Raw genomic sequence first — 16,044 nt, forward strand, 5'->3', positions numbered from 1 at the left:
TAAACTCGTTCAGTTTTGTTGCAAAAAAGAAAAAAGGGGAAAAAAGAAGGGGAAAAGAAGGGGAATCACTAAGCGCTTCCAAACTTGGAGATTATTACCCCAGCTAGCTTTAGCTATGCTGCCATTGCGGCGCTCTAGCATTGGCCTATGATTTAATGAAACGTAAAAGCTTCCGCGCTTCGCGCGGGAGGGGGAAACTGTATTCAGACGAGGACTATTTTCGAGAACGGTACAACGAATCGTCTTCTTTCTCTAATAATTTAACGAAACGTCAAATCTTCGGCGCCTTGCGGAGGAGGGAGGGGGGAAATCCCCTCCCTGCACCCCCCCCCCCCCAATTACGTCAATGCTGGTCACCACTTCGTACCAACATTTGGCTTGCATAATTTTCAAATTTGGCCCCCCCCCCCCCCTAAGAAATCCTGGATCCGCGCCTGGGTATACAAATTTTTTCTTTCGTAATCCAAAAATTGCGATTCTTTCTTTCTCTCTTGAATGTTTCTCTTTTTTTTTTTTCTTTTTTTTTCTTTGTTTGAAAACTTTTTTCTGTTTTCTTGCGATTTACTTTTTTCTGTTCCGATCTATAACTTCTTCTAACAATAGTTCATGGATTCACTATGTGTTTGTTTTTTCCTGTTTCTTTCTTCCTTTATTTCTTTTTCACCTTTCATCATTTTGCCAAATTATCTTTTTGTCTCAGAACTGCAGCGTTGCTGCGGATGAAGGTGTGTTGCATTCAGTGTTTCTTATTGGTCGAAATGAATAGCCGTCGTCAAATTTTGTCTAGTCGCTAAGGTTTATTTTTGTTTGAATCATTATAAAATACTAAAAATGTGATGACAAATGCAACAGATGAAGGGCCTATTTTTGTTTTAGATATACTATTTGATTTACAGAATTCAATTTCGATCTATATTCATATTCATAATGAAAATAATGTAATTTTGACATTAATTGTATTCACAAGCAATTATTGAAGTCGTTTGAAATGAAGGCTATTGATCATATGACGTCATTGATTAGATTGCGTAAAAAGAAAACCTACTTCGTCAGAGTGATCATATCTACGACTGAATAATAGAAATAATGGCCGTCCGGAGAATTTTAACATCCGATTTACTGAGGAAACTAGTTCAACCAGTTGTTTTTTTACCATGTAGATCCTTAGGAACGCTACCAGCAACTGAATGTATCCTTTATTTATAAACAAAGATCTCTGATGTAATAGCGGTTTTATAATACATTGTACCACATACTTATATTGTTGTCATGGTACGGTATCTGATCGCGCGCCGTATGTTGTGTGCTAAAAATAAAATCCCCTCATAGAGTAGATGCTGTGGTTTGCGGCATGGAATAGACCACAGAAAAAAATACATGCAAATCAATAATATGCGATTGAAACCTACCGTGGCTTCCCCGGTAGGTTCTGCTTTGCCGAAAACGTCTGTAGCAGATGCTCCGATCGGTACGGAGTATCCGTCAGCGTTGCCGGAAATCTACGACACCAGTCGGCGATAAAAATTCCAGCAGGTGCTAACTTTTAAGTTAAGAGATCGAGTCATGCCTAGATCAATATTGCAGCTCTCTTTGTCTGATTGGAGGTGAAATTTGATGTTGTTGTGGAAGTATGATGGCTGTGGTCTGTTTCCTATCGCAGAAATTTTGATTGTGCCACCGCGCCGCAGGGCTAGTTTCATGGGGAGGCCGCAAACCGAGTCGTAATTGCGTGCCTGCCTCGTGTGCGGCCGGGGGTGTCAATACACACATAACATGCAGGCTTGTGTACGATGGTATGTGTGCTGATGTGTGTACCCGCTATGACCTGCTAGTTTCTAGGAGTTTGTACCCCGTTCCTCCCTAGTTGGGATGATCTATTCAAGGAAAAGGTGAAATTGTTTAAAACTTGACAAAATTACCGTAACAACAGATAAACATGAGAATTTGGGTTACCCGTAGTAATTTGGTACATGCTTTGATTGTGACGTTGCGCATAAAGCTTTGTGACGCAATGCGTGCCAGCCATGCCGCCCGCCGGGAAATGCATGGCCGCACTCAGGGCAACTCGAAGCATTTCGAAAGTGGACAATGCTGACCACGCGGTGGGTCAGTTAGGTTATTTGTGCCTTCTATTTAATGAGGAAGTATATGGACTCTACATTGAGGGTATTGCAGTATGCTGTGAGTATTTGCATAAAAATAAAATCGGCAGTTCCCGCGGATCGGCCGCAGACCGGAGCCTCTACTCTAGATCTAGAGCCTAGGCAAATTCATACCAAAAAAAATATTCACAAAATTGACTTGAAAACACATCAGACAATTAGTATGAACCACGTCAGCAGCTAATTTAAAGAAATTATCTTTTTAATTGTTGTAGAGTAAGACCGCCAAACTTCGGACACTTAACCCTTACTGTACTGGGGGGGGGCCTGGGAGGCCCCCCCCCCTCGACATTTTCGGAGTTTGCGCCGCAACCGCTTGGAATTTTGAATTGTCGTTTCATGACTTTTTTCCCTCAAGTCTCACGCACATTTTGATACCATTTTCGTCGATATACCTGTAAGGCGTTACATAACAATTAGTATGCGCATGTCATCAAAAAAAAAAAATTGCATCAAAATTTGCATAAATTATCATTATTAATTACATTAAATTAACTTTTTTGAGTTAAAAAAGAAGTTTCAAATGAATAATGAGTTTCAACATTCAAAAAGTGGAGTTTGAAACGTTTTCTGTAAAATGCATAAAATTAGCATTTTTGCATAATTAATTAGGCTAACGACAAAAATTTGCATATTCGGAAAAAAAAAATTATACCATCTTGTTCCTTACGTAAATATCTACAAACGTGCAAATTTTCGTGTTCATCGGACAATCGACGGCCGAGATCATAGGGGGGGCCTCCCAGGCCCCCCCCCCCCTCCCCCAGTCAGTGGGTGCTCAAAATAGCCCAGTACAGTAAGGGTTAAGACATAACGGGGGAAAACATTAAATTCTTTTTTAATTATTGAAAGACCAAATATACTATTATTGTGCAAATACTGTTTATGTTTGTCATGTAAAAGAAAATTAGCAAAGGAAATGGAAAACTAGAATTATTTAATTACCCGCCGAACCTTTTTTCATTCCAAACTTTGGACGTTCATGTGAATTCCAGACAACTCGCCACAAAGACAACCCGCCCCAAAACAACTCGCCACAATACCCTGGACAACTCGCCCATGGCGAATTGTCCAGGGTATTGTGGCGAGATGTCCAGGGTATTGTGGCGAGGCGAGTTGTCTGGACCCTGTTTATGTGTAGCGCACGTATAGCGCATAGCGCATGTATAGCGCGCCCGCTAAAGTGCGCATTCATCAGAGGTTTGGAAACCAGATCAAAAATTGTACGACGGGGGTAAATTTGACTGCGTTGATTTCATGAAAAAGAGTATTATTTTCTTGTTTTGGGTAGATTTAAGTTTGGTAAAACTATCAAAAAGGTGTATTTCACAACACTCACACAATATTTTGGTGCTAAAATCTTACGAAAACGCTACTTTTTCGTAGTCAAAATAACACTCAATGTTGCCTGTCCGAAGCGTGGAAGAGCGCCATCTTCCAGTAGGGGAGTCTGTTTATACCCCTAGCTCCGTGGTAATGGCCGCCATTAGAAAATTTTCGCAATAGTGTTAAAAAGTATCTCATAAGCTCCCATAATTTTGGCAGAAACCACCTGAAATATGCCAAGGATTTGATTGTAATCGATATATTGGAGGCTCTACACCTTAACTCCCCTGTTAACGAACTGTAAAAATCTAGGTAACCTGAAATCTGTCTCTGAATTCGATGTTTGTTGTGAGTTTTGCAGACGGCAACCTGCCCTAACTTTCTGTACTAACGATATACATGTAGGTTAGTGGTAGTATCAAATGCATGCAAGTTACATGTACCTGCCTGAGCTAGGCTCATATTTTGCGTTCGTGCCGTTGAAGTAATTTTGTCCAAAGTTTGGCAACGTCCGAAGTTTGGCAGTCTTACTCTACAACCAAAGAAATAAGAAAACTGACCAAGAAGTAACCGTACTAAAAATCGTGCCTCGCACACACACTCTCGCCATACCACGATTGGTCCATGGTGGGAAGCTAGCGGGCTGGGAGTTTGCCACGAGACCAATGCAGCTTCGGAGATACGCAGCGCGCAAATTTACCGGGACTCGATAGGTTAGCAGTGGGAAGGTAACAGGCTAGCTTTTTGCCAAAACAACGCTAGATTGGCTGCTGGCAAAATGAAAGTAACTACGATCGAGAACATCTTCGGTGTTCTTAACTTTTCAGTAAGATAATTCTGAATTCTAATTGAGACTATATAATAAATTAAACCAACAAACAAACCTTGGTAGATCTCTAATAACTATACAAAAGCTTGTTTATTTCTCCATTTGACATTTTGTTTTCTCCCATTTGTTCATGTGCGAGTCAAATAAGGCTGTGCACAACCGTGTAATGAGGTACCCGAGTACACTCCCAGGCTTACAAGCGAATACTCGAATATTTTTTTTTTTTTAATAATTTTTTTTTTTTTGGCCACCACCATACCACGGAAGCAGTATCCCAGGTCCGTCTCCGAAAACTCATGCAATTTTACTTTGAGTTGCAGTTGAAGGCGCAGATTTAATAATAATAACAACAGTAAACAATGCTGTTTTAAAAACCAAAGATGGCAGAATAATCCATTTTCCTCCGAGTCCAAACAGAAATCCGGACATTTGGTCCCAGTCTCTGAGTGGTGAGTTTGAAAGTGATTGAGCTGACTGAGTGATTTACCGACGGTACCATGCCAGCGGCAGTCACTATTTTTTTTTTTTTTTGCGGCCGAATATTCGAGTATGAGAAATCGTACTCGAGTAGTTGTCAACAGTGCGGGTACTCGAGCATTCGACTACTCGTCGCAGCCCTAGAGTCAATGCAACCTATGTAGACTATGACTTAACTTCCAACACGCAAGGAACAGGGAACACTCGCAGACCTTGTATCAAATTTGTTGCAACAAAAAAAAAATTGATTTTGAAGCAATGAAGAAAATTAGCGCTGCGATGCGCAGAAATAAACTTGAAAGAAACTTTAAAAATCACACCTGAATTTTCAGAAAATCGTATTTGTATTACTGTGCCTAGTTGTCATTTATTTATATCCCAGACTCTTGGCAGATTTGTCAGAAAAAAATGTCATTTTTTCCGTTTTGTGGTCATTTCTAGGCTAATATTTAAAAATCGAGATTCAAACCTTTATTTCTTGTGATCCTGAAGGTGATACTCAAGAAATGAGGTGTCATATGAAAGAGCAGATTAATCTCCATATTTCCAAAGGGGTGTCATCTCGGAATTCTAAAAATATCTTGGTCAAAGCAGGGATTCAAATGTTGTTCCCATCCCAGCTCCGAAATTAGCCACTTTTTAGAAATGACTCCCAGACCGATAAGTAGTCCCAGTCGTAAGGAATATATTCATGCACTTATTTTTTAGCTAGGCCCATGGGATCACAAGTTATTACAGTTTGAAAGTACCCTTCCCGTATTAGCTAAGTAGCGAGGCGTGAGCTCTGCTCAGCCCAAACCCATGGTGACCACGCGTAGAATCTGCACATGCATGCATTCGGACACACATGCGGTATCGCGTGTGTGTTTGTGAATTGCCATACGGACCCGCACACGGAAGACCATGAAGGTGGAGCTTGCGAACGCGTCCAAGTAGCGCATACAGCTACATGTATTAAAGCAACAGGAATGTGCTTGCATATTGCGCAATGCCGCTGTTTTGCTACATTTAGCAAAACAAAATAACTCTGCATGTACGTCTTTTTTGTCGATTCTGACAAAAATTGAATGAATGTTGCTTAGATTTTGGGGGCTGTATCTTTTGATAGAAACATCGGTGAGTCTTGAAATTTGAAATGTATTATATTTCAATTATCCAACCATAATGGTGAAAAATGATCCCAAAGGGAAAATTGAAAAATCGTTCAGACACCCTAGTCATGGTTTAGAGGGATGGGCTAGCATAGACATTGCATCAGCAGCATTATTGTATTTATGGATGGGAGGAGCTAGGAGATTGTTTTTTAGCCAAGATATGAAAATTGTATTTGAAATGATGTGAAATCCAAGCTTTCAGAATTTGTTCTCTTTTATATTTATATTTATATTTATGTGATGTAAAGTTGTAAACAAATGTAGAATCTAATGAGTAAATACTAACGTTTCAGATTTGTTGACCAATTTATTCTCAATCTCAGAGACTCGGGAAAGACTCAGCAAATTGATGTTAGTTAGAACTTTGCAAAGTATCACAATTTCTTGTGAAAGATTTAAAAATAAGTTTTACCGGTATATTTTTCATCAGTGTAATTTTTTGATTTCATATCTTTCCCCAATATTCCAAAGCATTTTTTTCTTCTATTTTCTAAACCCATTTCCATTCCATTCTCTCATTGTACCTGTATGTCCGAAACATGATCTGTAAAATCTGTTAAAAATATTCCATCAAATTTCTTTTGAAGAAAATTCAATGTTTTGCACTACTTTGTGTAATATGGCTATTATTGGCATATATATATTTTTTAATTATTTGTACCACCCACAAAATTGCAACAATTATAGTTTCCTTAACTCCGCATGTTTCTTTTGATGATAGCTGTTGCAAGGTCAGATTCTAGTGATAAAAAAAGTGGAGGAAAGGTGGAGTTCAACTGGAAAGATGCCCTCAATCTGGAGAGCCAGCTGACAGAAGAAGAGATCATGGTTCGGGATCAGTTCAGAGTTTACTGCCAAGAGAAGCTCATGCCTAGGATCCTAATGGCAAATAGAAACGGAGGTAAATAGTTGTTTAGAACAGGATGATAGCAGGTCAAGGCACCAAATAGAGTCATATCCTGAGATTATGATTAGTTTTCATTATAGCCTCATGACCAAGAATTGCTTGTTACTATTCATTTAAAAATGGCAGGACCTTGAATTTCTAAAAAATGGAGTCGAGACTAAGTGACTCAATTTTGGTTTAGAAGCCAATGATATGAAAGACTTTAAGAATGGTGCATGTTTTAAATGTTGATCGATCTTTTTATTTCAAATAAAAAATGTACAAATCATTCTTAAGGTATAATTTGTAGAGCTTTAAAGATAAAGACCAGTTTTGGAAACGCCCCCTCTCAAAAAATGAAATGGAAGCTCTTATTACCAATCATTTGAAAGAATGTGTTTTGATACAAATTTTGCCGAGAAGCCGCCTCCTAATTGATGTATTTGGTAAATTAGTATATCTACATGTATCTGGACCGGATAGATATCGTGAATGTGTTGCGTAGTCCCATATACATCTTTCTGTGTACAGTGCTTGTAACTTTACCAAGACTTGGGCAAATTTCTTATCATTTTGATGATTCCAGAACCTTGCAGTACACACCAATACTTATATGCTAGATGATCAACCTTTTCTGATGGATTCTACAACGTTTCTTTCACAATGCAATCGCATGCCAGAACTGATCTTTATCTTTAAATATAAATTCTTTTTTCTTACCCTTTCAACCTGTGCAGTGTTTGACCGAGATATCTTCCATGAGCTTGGTGCTCTAGGAGTTCTTGGGCCAACCATCAAGGGCTACGGGTGTGCTGGGGTATCGTCTGTTGCTTATGGGTTACTTGCCAGGGAGATAGAGTATGTAGATAGCAGCTACAGGTCAGCTTTCAGCGTCCAGTCTTCGCTCGTTATGCATCCTATCAATGAGTATGGGACAGAGGCACAGAAAGAGAAATACCTACCAAGACTGGGTAAGGATGTATAGAGAGAGATAGAAAGAGAGCGTGGGAGAGAGAAAGATAAAGATATGTTTGAAGAGAGATGGAGGGGAAGAGAAAAAGAATGCAACATAGAGAGAAACACATGGAGAATATAAATACTGTCGGACATAGAGAGAGAGAGAGGGGGGGGGGGTAGTGAAGAAGAAGAAGAAAAAGAAGAGAGAGAGAGAGAGAGAGAGGGGGGAGGGGAGTCAGTGAGAGTGAGAGACAGAGCAGGAGCATGCAGGGTCTGTAACAGGGCTGAACATTACTTTTCCTAAATAAAATAATCATGGAAATCTTGCTTCTTAATAACGAATTTGAGCAACCCATTTCAACTGCATAAAACAATTTGTTTCAATGGGAATGAACCTACCCTTGGAACAACATGGGTTACCAGTAATATAGCGCATACATGTAGCCTGTCATATTGGACTTCATCAAGAATGCACACTTTTTCAGGAAGCTCTCACAGCATTCACACTTCACAGGACTTAACAACCTTATTCTTTGTCTCTTCTTCTCTACTATGCCATACAGCTTCTGGAGAGCTAATTGGAGCCTTTGGACTGACTGAACCCAACCATGGCAGTGACCCAGCAGGTATGGAGACCAAGGCAGTCTACAATCCGTCATCAAAGACATACACTCTTAATGGAGCCAAGTCATGGTATGTATCCATCCAGGGTAGTATTTCTTATTCTAGGGGATGTGATCCAAAAGCTGAAAACGTGACATTGTGCTGCACATATGAATGAGAAATTGATACATTGTACATGATAAATCACTTTTACCCTACTATGAACATTTATGTTGATCAAATAGAAATGAATTATCTTAGCAGGGAGAGAATTTTTCTAGAGGCAAATATAAAGTAGACATAACAAATATTATGCATTTGAAATGATCTTAATTAAACCAAGCACTTTTGTATCTCGTTACTTAGGATCACTAATTCCCCAATCGCTGATGTGTTTGTGGTGTGGGGCAAGAACCACGAGGAAGGTGGCAAGATCAGAGGCTTCATCCTAGAGAAGGGAATGAAAGGTCTTTCTGCTCCTTACATCGATGGCAAGTTCTCCCTGCGTGCTTCGGCCACGGGACAGATTGTGATGGAAGATGTGGAGATCCCAGAAGAGAACATGCTGCCTAATGTCAAGGGCCTTGGGGTGAGTAGTCTTGACCTTTGACCCCTTACTCCTAGTTACGCTAATACACCAGTTTACGGTTATAACAGTGCGCATGCGCTGACATGGGTGCCATTTTAACTTGCGGGTAACTTGCGAGTAAACAAACCACTGACCTCTAGAGGTCAGTTTACACGTAAATTAAGACGCGCCCATGCAAATATGATGTGAGCGCACAGTGCAGGCAGTGATGCAACAATACATGCACATCTGAAAACATTGATGACACTGCCTGCGCTGTGCGCTCACATCATATTTGCATGGGCGCTATCTTATTTTACGCGTAAACCACTGACCTCTAGAGGTCAATGGTTTGTTTACCCTTAAATTAAAATGTCGCCCATAACCGTAAACTGGTGTATTGTTATAAGTTACTGAAATCCTAGCATTTGATTGGCTGTGAGCAGATCTGTCATAGATCTGTGGCAGTTGTTATTAGTAACAAGTTTTTATGAAACAGGGCCCTGCTGAGGATGTTTGATACTGGAGCACTCGGAGCTCATGTTCAGTCCTGCTCGTGCATGCTAATTATTTTGATGATAATAACAACTGTTTTTTTATATGGTACCTTTATATTTACAATGTAAGTTATGTAACCGACCAAAGTGCTTTTAGTTTCGTTACCATGGTCACTGGATTCAGTTGCAATTCTGCACTGTACAGCGCTTAACCCTATTTAGCCCGGGGGGGGGGCTTTAGAAGCCCCCCCCCCCCGACATTTTTCGCGATTATTTTTTAACGCAAGAAAATCTTGCACTGAAATTTTGTGACTTTTTTCTTTGAAATCTTGCGCATCTTTTGAAAGAATTTTTTTGAAAATCGGACCTACCATTACAAAGTCACGTGTCCTTTTGTCTTTGCATGTCAGCCCGAAAATCGCTCATTTTTGTGATTTGTGTACAAAACATACTGAATTCTCATCTTTCAAATAAAGAGATAAAACATTGGTTATTTGGTCTTGTTTATAGTTTAGGTGTTTATTTTGGGTTCAAAATAGTTGAATTATAGTTGGAAATTAAATAAAACAACAAAAACAATAAAATACATAAGTTAAAAAAACAAAGAAATACATAAGAAATTATCAAAACAATAGATAACATAAGGAATAACCCTGGTTATTCAATTTTTTGTGTTGTATTATTATTCCAAATGGTCTAACAAATATATGTAGTGAAAAAGAATGCTTAAATAAGAATAATGTCTGATTTATGTGCAAAAATGTGAATTCTATGACCTTATTTGCATAAATTACCATAAATATGCAAATGAGCGAATTTTTCAAAAAATTGAAATTACCATAGTATTCTATACACTTCACTTGACATGTATGCAAATTTTCGCGGCGATCGGTCGTTTCACGGCCAAGATCATAGGGGGGGGGCCGTAGAAGCCCCCCCCCCCCCCTCCCCGGGCTATGCAGTTTCAAAATAGCCCGGGCTAAATAGGGTTAAACCCCACTCCACTGAGGAACATTCTAGCTAATCCCATTTTCACAGGTTGTGATTTATTGAAAGACAAAGAGTTATGTGAACTACCTAACAAATTGAACGGGCTCTCTAGTTGTGGTAATGAGCCATCATCGAAAGTAAAGACATGCAGTCCTTTATTCATCATGATCCCTCATACTCCGATAGTGCACCTGAGAGCAATCGTAAGTTCACGCATTATTACAAGTTTGTTCATATTTGCAGGGTCCGTTTGGTTGTCTGAACAATGCGAGGTACGGCATCGCATGGGGCACGTTGGGTGCTGCTGAGTTCTGCCTGGAGACAGCAAGACAGTACACACTGGACAGGTAAGTTTTTAAAAAATGTGTGTGTGTGTATTGGGCTTTTACAGACGTGTATGAATCGGATATGATTGTTTACGTCTGGGGACTGACCTTTAAACGTCACCATTCAAAAGACGTGACTCAGTTTCGAAACCTGCGTCCTCAGCTGAATCAGTTTGTAACTTCCATTGTTAGCTAGATTACAGGCGCATGCCACAACGCCTACCGTAGTCTGAATTTGGTGTGGTTTTTCCTCATCCTCTCCTATTTTGTTGAATGATGTTTCTATGAAATTTGTGTATTTTTTTCTGGTAGTTTTTATTCTTTAATTACTTGAACACATAAATATAATAGTCAGTTTGAGGACAATCTGTATTTCTTTTTTTAATTTGAGTTTTATAATTTTTAAATTTTGTGTAGAATTTTTTTTTTTTTCAATTGACATAGATGTGTATGATTTGAAGGCTGTGAAATTAGGCAAGGTGGTAACTTGAGCACTTTTTAAGGCTGATTGGTCATGATATTGTTTCATTCCCTTGATAGAGTGTAACAATCAAATATCTACTTCATCCCTGGGCAACTCTTGTAGAATGCCTATATGATCATATAATAATAATAATAATAGCCTAATAGTCCACTCCAAATTTTATTAAACCAAAACTGAAATTCTTTTTGCCTAATTGATCGTGAGCCCGGCAGCCACTGAGCAGCGCCAGATCGAGTTGTGATTGATAAGGATTGATTGCAAGACAGGGCGCTGGAGTGACTTTTGTTTGACTATAATGTCATCTTGCCTTCCCAGGGTTCAGTTCGGCTCACCGTTGGCCAGGAATCAGTTGATGCAGAAAAAGATGGCTGACATGTTGACAGAGATCTCCCTTGGACTACAATCATGTATTCAGGTTGGAAGACTCAAGGATCAAGGAAAGTGAGTACAAAGTTTAGATGTAATTTTAGATCTTGCCTGATGACGAAATACATGTAGTTCATAAACAAATCTGGTTATGTATGGCTGATGGGATGACAGTCTAACAAGTAAAGAGGCATTGACATGAAATGAATTAATTCAGGTCGCTTGGTATAATCCTTTTTTGAAATTTTCCTGACAATGTTTAAGAATAGGCTCATCAAAATGTCCAAAATCAGAGCTCATGCCTGATTTCACAGATTTTTTAAGGGTTTCTTTTTATTCAAAGGATGAATACCATAACAAATTTCTTAAAGAAGATAACTTTTCTTTTCTCTGTTCTCAAAACCCAATATGTGACACCAAGTAAACAAACAGCCATACTATTTGAACAGATAGGTACCTGTACCTGTTCTTTTTTGGGAAGTAAAAAACTAATTATTCCTTCTCCTAAAATAAATAATGTCTAGATTCTTGAGTTGGACTTTCCTCCTACAAGAAAGTGATTTAACCTGATTCATGCAAACAGTCTAAAGAAACTTCCAGCAATGATTATTACTATGCTTTACAGTCCTCAGATTTCTTTCATTTAACCCACTGCCGACACAAATCAGGCAGTTCCTGTATGTAGCTTCTGGGGATGAGAGAATTATGTTGACAATGGATTGATCGAAATGCTGTATTTTGCAGTTTCTTTCTTTCATTAATTCTTTAATTGTTGGCAATTGTTGCCTACAGCACGAGAAGGATTAATCAATCATGCTGATATTGTAGAAATACTACTGACAACATTTAATATACAGTCAAACCTGTCTTTAGCGACTGCCCAAGGGAAACACAAAAAGTGGTCTTTGTAGACAGGTTCCTTTGGTACATGTTTCAATGAGACACCATTTTCAAGGGAAACAAAGAATGTGGTCGTTGTAGACAGGTGGTCCCTAAAGCAGGTTTGACTGTAGTTTTGTACTTCTTGAGCTGTCATTTTCTAATTCAGTCACATTCACCTTGTAATTTTTCAGATGGGGAAACAAAGTTTTTCATTTGATGGTGCAGCTTTCTGGAATACTTTACCTATTTTTTTTTTAAATGCGCCATCAAATTCTTCATTTACTCTTTTGTTTTGGCGCTATAATAATTTAAATCAATGAACTGGTCCATTGTGTTGTTTTTGTTTCTTTTCTTTTGTTTGAAAATGTTGTAACTTAATTCATTTTGTTTCGATTTGGATTGTTTGTTTTCATTATGTTTGTTAATTTTGTATTTATGTTGTAGGGCCTCCACGGAAAACGGTATTTAACTACTGATGGAGCCACCCTACTAAAAAAAGACTAATAAATAAAATTATAAATAAATAAATAAATAAATTTTGTTTTTCATCAGAGCTACACCAGATATGATCTCCCTGATCAAGAGGAACTCTTGTGGTAAATCCCTGGACATCGCTAGGGTAGCTAGAGACATGCTTGGTGGTAACGGCATCTGTGATGAGTATCATGTCATCAGACATGTCATGAATCTAGAGGCTGTTAATACATATGAAGGTAAGAAATCTGTATATTCTAGCTTGCTCTCCAGAGCAAACCATGCATGATTTTGAAGTCTTCTAGTATCAAAATCCACCTACTGTGCCACCTTGAGAAATCCTAACCCTAACCCAAAGTGTGTGAAGAGAATAAGAATAAGGTATACATTTGTAATTACACATTCTATCCAATATGATGCTAATTTAGACATAAGATAAGAACAAGGTGTGGTTGTTGTATCATTGAATGCCGAGCAAGACATGATTTGACAGTGAACCCATTTGAAATGAAAGTGGAACAAATAATAATACAAATTTATTCAATTCATAGATGATTTGTTTTGATTTCATAGTGATGCTTTCAACTTGTACGTCTTTTTTTCTCAGATGTCAAATGCAGGGTATAAACATTGATTGATTGTTACGGCTTGCTAGCATCTTACATGCTCTAGGCTTATAAGGAATATCTAGTTCTTATAAGATGTATACTGGTTAATTTCAATGGGTTTGTGAACTGTTCTACAGCAAGTAGGTGACCCTCCAAGCACACTTAACTTACAAGTACTTGGCATCCTAGTTTTTATTCCATCGTATTCATATCACATTCTATAAGTGTAGATGATGCCCCACACCAATGGCATCAGATTGTTTGCATATGCGATATATTAACTTGATAATTGTTGCATCTTTTGCAGGCACACATGACATCCATGCGCTTATCCTTGGTCGAGCTATCACAGGACTCCAGTCGTTCACAGCTACAGGCTAGAAGACGGGACCATAGTAGATGATGGACTTACCCTTAAGCTTTAACCAAAAAGCTCTGACAATGTTATTGATGTGATCCAGCTGTGGAGAGGGGCAGGGGTTGTGATCTTGTCCTGTCTTCCCTTCCCCTAGCCCGGGCTTGCATGGACTGTAATTCTAAGAAGTAGTTGTTTCGTGGTGTTCCTGCACTTTGTGTGACATTTGCTAACTATCTTCCTCATGTTATTTCTGGAGAAAGTCTTAGATATCTATCATAATTACCAACAGGATGTACTAAAGCTGCCCGTAAAAAAAGTCCTTTGACATTCTGGTATTGTCACTTGTTTCTTTCTTTATGCACCATATTTTTGTGAAATTTAATTATTTTGTTTGCATTTTAGGACTCAGATTCAATACGTGAAAAAAGTTAAAACCCCCTCCCCTCCCCAAATTTTCTTACTGTAGTGAGAGTATGCTGTATCAAAATATACATGTGGGTGTCAACAGTATTTGCCTACTCAGACCATTTTTAAAATGTCATTTACTTAATGAAAATGTAATTGTTACTAGATGAATATTGAAAAAAATGACCAATGGGTAGTGAACTGTGTGCTATGCGTTGTCCCTGATAAAAAGTGTTGATAGATCTCACATGTTTTTTCATGGTCTTTTTTGACCAATCACAATCTCAACTATCCTGATTATTATTACTGTAATTGCCCCCCCCCCTCCCTCTTTGCCCCACATTGTTAAGTGAGAGAAATGGAACTTGTCTTTTAGCAATTTAGCAAACAATCGTTTATCCGGTAGAAATGATAGATAAATATAGAATGCAGTTATTTTGTTTCATTTAGCAGATTCACTTGCTGAAGACTTGAATGATACATCAAAAGTATAAAACTGTGAACAAAAATTAAACTGTCTCCTCTGCCAATATACATATATTTTTATGGTTATTTATACGTCTTGGAGAGAAAAATAAGACTGTGCTGAATTTGAAGGGGGGAAAATGTTTGAAAAATATGTGTGAATTTACATGTACATGTACCCGTATATTAAAATACACAATGCCTGTGTATGTTTTGTAGTTGTGTCTGAAATATTGCTATAGACTTAATTTCCTTTTACAAGTTTTGAATTGATTTATATATGCATCTGTATCATATTTTTTTTTACTTAATATAATACTTAAATACTTACATATTTAAATTACATTAATGAATTCCTAAATGTAACCCCTTACCAAATACACATTAGTGTACAGATACATGTAGAAGGGACAACTTATTACAAATAAGGGGTCAATCGATGTCATGTTTATGAGCTTACATCAAGTGTTGACATAAAACTATTTTTCTCAATTGATTCATTATCTCTTTGCTTACAAGTGCATGCACTAATTATTGTTTTAATTTATGTCCTTGAATATGTGGAAATAAGGTTAAGTAGTTGCAAATCAATCATATGCCAACATGAAAGTTATAATTTGTAGAGGCCTTGGTGAAAATCATGTCACTTTAGTAAGTGCATTATTTAGCAATTAAAAAAAATTAAAACTCTCTGGCACATTTTACATTCAAGTTTTTGTTGATATGCCAATAGCATGGTCATGTTTAATGTTGGGTATGTTTCTTTTGTTTCAACTGATACTAGCATGATTTTAATGTGTTTATTTTTCCACAAAACGTTTGTTTTCTTGAGATAACTTGTATTTTTCCCTATTTCCATGTGTTATGCCATTATGAATGTCATGTGTGACAAGTTGACGAGAAGCAGAATGGCGCAAAATCCTTCTTCATATTTGATGGGGATATAGACGTTGAAAGAAGAATTATGTCAACAATTACAAAGTGTATATTTTTATTTGAACATGTATAAATGGTGTGAGTGAATAAAAGCATTTGAAAGCAGAAACATGGCCTGTTACTGAATTTATTATTTTAATTTTGTTGTTGTAGATTCCTCTTGGGAGTATGCATGGAATAGAAACTATGGATGTGCTAGGTCACCTAGGTGTAAAAAAATGTAAATTTTGATTGATAAATGTCTCTTTAAGTGGCAAATCATCTTAAGCTGAAATGTTCTACATCAAGATG

The 16,044-nt window shown here is 37.9% G+C and overlaps 1 protein-coding gene across 1 annotated transcript; it reads left to right on the plus strand.

The window, feature by feature from the left end:
- The first annotated feature begins 1,007 nt into the window (after positions 1–1,007).
- Positions 1,008–15,862, plus strand: LOC580832 (glutaryl-CoA dehydrogenase, mitochondrial). Its single transcript, XM_030988631.1, has 9 exons — positions 1,008–1,189; positions 6,670–6,849; positions 7,572–7,805; positions 8,355–8,484; positions 8,761–8,983; positions 10,693–10,796; positions 11,575–11,700; positions 13,060–13,220; positions 13,897–15,862. The coding sequence occupies exons 1-9, from the start codon at positions 1,087–1,089 to the stop codon at positions 13,968–13,970; spliced, it is 1,335 nt and encodes a 444-aa protein (XP_030844491.1). The 5' UTR covers positions 1,008–1,086; the 3' UTR covers positions 13,971–15,862.
- The last annotated feature ends 182 nt before the right edge of the window (positions 15,863–16,044 follow it).

This window comes from Strongylocentrotus purpuratus, unplaced genomic scaffold (assembly GCF_000002235.5).
Source record: "Strongylocentrotus purpuratus isolate Spur 01 unplaced genomic scaffold, Spur_5.0 spur5_contig_840, whole genome shotgun sequence".
Lineage (NCBI taxonomy): Eukaryota > Metazoa > Echinodermata > Echinoidea > Camarodonta > Strongylocentrotidae > Strongylocentrotus > Strongylocentrotus purpuratus.

Coding starts and splice junctions, on each gene's coding strand:
- LOC580832 (XM_030988631.1), top strand. CDS start 1,087: ATGGCCGTCCGGAGAATTTTAACATCCGATTTACTGAGGAAACTAGTT. Junction 10,797..11,574: donor AGACAGTACACACTGGACAG/GTAAGTTTTTAA, acceptor TTGCCTTCCCAG/GGTTCAGTTCGGCTCACCGT. Junction 11,701..13,059: donor AGACTCAAGGATCAAGGAAA/GTGAGTACAAAG, acceptor GTTTTTCATCAG/AGCTACACCAGATATGATCT.